General features: G+C 55.0%; 1 protein-coding gene across 1 annotated transcript; it reads right to left on the minus strand.

Moving 5' to 3' along the window:
* Positions 1 to 1,860: 1,860 nt before the first annotated feature.
* Positions 1,861 to 2,974, minus strand: DICSQDRAFT_175615 (uncharacterized protein; the record flags this gene model as incomplete). The annotated part of the gene is made up of 6 exons (XM_007371497.1): positions 1,861 to 1,987; positions 2,042 to 2,358; positions 2,416 to 2,490; positions 2,555 to 2,670; positions 2,725 to 2,787; positions 2,839 to 2,974. The coding sequence occupies 6 exons, from the start codon at positions 2,972 to 2,974 to the stop codon at positions 1,861 to 1,863; spliced, it is 834 nt and encodes a 277-aa protein (XP_007371559.1).
* Between the last annotated feature and the right edge of the window lie 1,124 nt (positions 2,975 to 4,098).

Consider the following 4,098-nt stretch of genomic DNA (forward strand, 5'->3'; position numbering starts at 1 on the left):
GTTAGCGTATCTCTCCCGCCTCTCATACGAATTTCTATTCGCAGGTTGATATACGAGAAGTGCAGCATGGCGCCGCAAGGTGAGAGGCATTTTGTCAGTGCTGCGTGTCAGGGAGAGCGCGCGCAAACCCCTCGTTTCCCGTCTCTCTGGCGCGCGGTGCTCGGCGTATCGCTAAGATGTCCGCGCTGATGCTGCTTGGCGTACGGCGCAGGTCCACTTGTTCCGAGCCAGTCGCCATTCCGCCAGGTAGGCGCCAGCGCCTTCTACGTAACAATGCTGGTTTGACTTCAGCAATGCAACAGACACGGAGCCGCCAGCCCTTTTCCCCCTGGGCAACTGTGGCTCCTTTTGGTACGCCAATTGAAGCGCCGCCAGATTTCGACCTTCGGGCCCGCATAGAGGCCGCTCTCGCAGGTCCGGTGCATGGGGCAGTGCGTGCCGAGGACGACGACCTGCCGATTGCACCGCCGGAAGCTCTCAACGCCCGGTATAGTATATGTTGTTAGATCGTCCGGGCTTAACGTAGCCCAATGAACAAGTAACACGACCGGTACATTACTCCGATGCTGCTTCATCGTCTGATACATATGACACTCCGTAGTGTTTCCTCGCAAAGCGTATCATGACCTGCCAGGGCAAAGCAGTCCGCCTATTTGCCGCTTCGTACTCATCCCTCCCCCTGCACCTGATCTCCAGCTCATCCACTAGACCCTCTATCCACTGGGCGCCCCAATCAATGGCTATTTCCGCGAGCTTCCTTCCATGCTCTGGACATCCTCCCGCCTCTGCTGCAAGCATCTGTTTCAAACTTTTGCACTTTTGCTGATGTTCCACCCCTCGAGCCTGCATTGAATCTCGTTTTCGCCATGTATCGTGATCTCGTCTGTGTCCTTCGATAACCACTCCGATCCTCTCCGGTAACCAGCTTCAACCATCCATGTGTACTGTAACGTGTGCAATCTGACAATGAGAGTTTCCGGCCCGTCCAAATCCTCTAGGTCCCGTAAGCCTTGAGGGACTGGATGTTCGAAACGATGAGGCGGCGTATTGAGCCCGAAATCGGGACCACTGTCACCGGTGAAACCAGTGAATGCAATCCCCCCAGCGCCGGTCTATTTTCGCATGAACGAGGCTTTAGTGTGCACGCCTGAGTGCTCCCGGCTCGGGGGACCCCCCGAGCGCAGCAAGGGAGGGAAGGGAGCACGAATGGCGGGTCCTCTTCGCGCAGCGCTGGATGTTCTTGAACTAAGCGCCTTACATTAGATTTTTCTACCTGATATGGGCTTGCGTCGCATCGCGCTGGGGGGATTGCATTTACTGGTGAAACCAAACAAAAACATGAACGGCGCTGCGGCTCGTAAACGTAGGCCGTCGGGGAGCTGAGTATTTTCATGGACCTCCACGGGGCTATGTATGAATCGCTGCGGTTGAAACATCGGTAGTCGTTTCCTTGGGTCCACTGCCACCACGTGCTTTTCGAGTCAACTTTCCCCTGTTCCGATGACTCTTCTTAATACTTCACCAGCAGGCATTGATTGAGCCTTAAGTACCGCAAACTCTGATCATAACGCGCATGTTGCGCTCGCTTTGCCGCCTGCTGTTCCGACTCGGTCATGTACTTTGCACGTCGCCCCATTGTAGTGATAAGAGTATAGGAGTGGGGAGAGCGATTCGGGTTACAGCCGATGATGCATTCGACTCCGCGCTTGCGATATATATAATCATGGAGGCGAGATACAAGATATGGAAGCACGATGTTGTATGAAAGGCATACGCACGACCACGACAATCTTTACAGACAAGTACAGCTAGCGTCAAAACTGAACATGACCTTACCTATCCGGGGCAACTCCGACGGGTCTACTGGCGCGTCCGCACTTCGCCCTTGTGCTGAGCCTTACGAAAAGCCTCAATAGCATCTTGATAGTTGTTACGACTAAATTGGTAGTTTTTGGACACGCCACTGGTGGCACTAATCATGTCAACGCTGGGTCACACGTCGTCAAATGTCACAGATTCCGGATGCAATGTATCTACTCACATGTTCCCGAACACTCCAACACTTCGACCCGCGACGACAACATACCAAGTCTTGATGTCAGCGTTGTACTGGTCAAAGTGTGGCTCGTATTCGTAACCAAGTGCGGGAGGATCCCCCGGAGCGGCAGCGACAGCAGGTGCCCCAGCCGGAGCCGCCTGCCGAGCAGTGGCGCGAGCGCTCGACAAGCCCGAGTGCGAACGCGTTGGGGTGACAGGTAAATACGTTACTCCAGACGAACCCGATGCCATAGTGGCGGAGGAAGCTATAGCGGATACTGAGGAAACGGGGGGCGCTGGGGACGCTGGGCCACGCAGGCTCTGGTCGCACTGAGCGACACCATTGGTCGAGCGATGAGAATGACCCCGAGCACAAACATTGTAAGCTGACGACGAGTGACCGGGGCCAACGCTACCCGACGAACCAGGAGCAGCGACAGAGGGTCTGGGGCCCTGGGTAACACGGTGAGCATAGGAAGACCGGTTACTGCATCCAGATTTTCGAAAGATAGCTTACCACAAGTGCAGCAATTTGATCCGGAGTGACTCCAGCGGCCAAAAGCTCTCCCCGGTACAAAAGCAGAGGACGCTCACGTCGATCGCGGGGGAAACACCCGTGGGGACAAGCACTCCCTATAAACGCGGTTGTTAATGGAATCCATCGCTACGGCAGGAAGCTGCGCTCACTGCCGATGGCCATCCGGAGACAGTCTGTGCAAACTGAGCGCGCAGCGCTGTTGGCCCCCTCGACTGCTCATGTCAGTACACCGAAAAGGCATGAAAACTAGAAAGGAAACATACCTGGCTCATGCGATTCGGCAAGGCGCAGAAGGCGAGAGGCGAGTTCCCCTGCCGTGTAGCGTGGTACGTCCTCGGAAAAATCTAGGGCTTGTGTGGGATGGGTTGGGAGACCCCTGGCAGGGTCATTGTAAGACATGGTGTGAAGGAGGGATGAGATGCCGTAGACGGATCGGTGGGAGCGGTTTTATGTGGGGAGACCGTCGCCAGGATTCGTCCCAGGAGTAATCGAAGTACACGAATGCGCTGGAGACGCCTGACTCACTTGGTGTGCATGACCAGCCAATTCCTGACCCTTCTTGACTTCTCACTTCGCCCTCAACATATGGTAAAATCATCCCTCAAGAAGTTGTCCCGTACGGAAGTGGAACTGCGAGGGCCGCGAGAGGCGTGCGGGGAAGGCTGGCAACGGCCCTGGGGAGGTCGTTGCTGGAACAGCGGCCATTCTGTATTAAGACCAAAAAACTCACAAGACGACACCTCGTCAGTCTAAGGTAGCGCAGCAAGAACGAGAAGAAGATACTGACAATGGCGACCTCGGCGACCTCGGTGAGAACGCGAAGCTTACGAGTGTGAGCGCTTGCCTCGTGTTCGGCTGCTTGCGCCGATGGCCGCCGTATCATTCGGAATGCGGACCGCGGTCCACCCATCTGGATTCTGCAGACGCAACGATCGGTGGCCGCGATTCTCAGTTCCGCCTCGTGGACTTGATCTCCGGCAATTTCCTCAGGCCCGTTGCGAAGACGACATTAGCCCCGGTCAGAATTGTGAAATGAGCATACACTCAGGAACTTAATCTCAGCGGTCTACAGTCGACACCCTCTTAACCCATAGCCCTCGGGACAGGCCCAAATATATGGGTTTTGGGTTTTGAGGGGTTATGGGCTACCAGAACTTTAGCGCCTCATAAGCGCCCTGATAAGTCCCAGTTAGCGAGGGCTGAACAGGCGTCTACTGACCCTTTGAGGGAGCGCTATGGGATTTCGAACACACTAACCTACCCACAACATGGTCGAAGCGTGGATGGACACTGGGAGGACACTGGGAAGAATGTGTCAAGTATTTTGTGGGTTATTGATGAGCAAAATCTCAGTGTGACCACTATTACCGTATGGGTTTTGAGCCCTAGAAGGCTATGGGTTATGGGGTATTGGGGACCTATGGGTTATGGGGTCGAATTCCCCCTATCCCGACTTGGGAAAGCCAAAATCCTATGGGTTTTCGGAGTTTATGGGTTACCAGGGGTATGGGTTAGGAGGGTGT

Source organism: Dichomitus squalens (assembly GCF_000275845.1).
Source record: "Dichomitus squalens LYAD-421 SS1 unplaced genomic scaffold DICSQscaffold_111, whole genome shotgun sequence".
Lineage (NCBI taxonomy): Eukaryota > Fungi > Basidiomycota > Agaricomycetes > Polyporales > Polyporaceae > Dichomitus > Dichomitus squalens.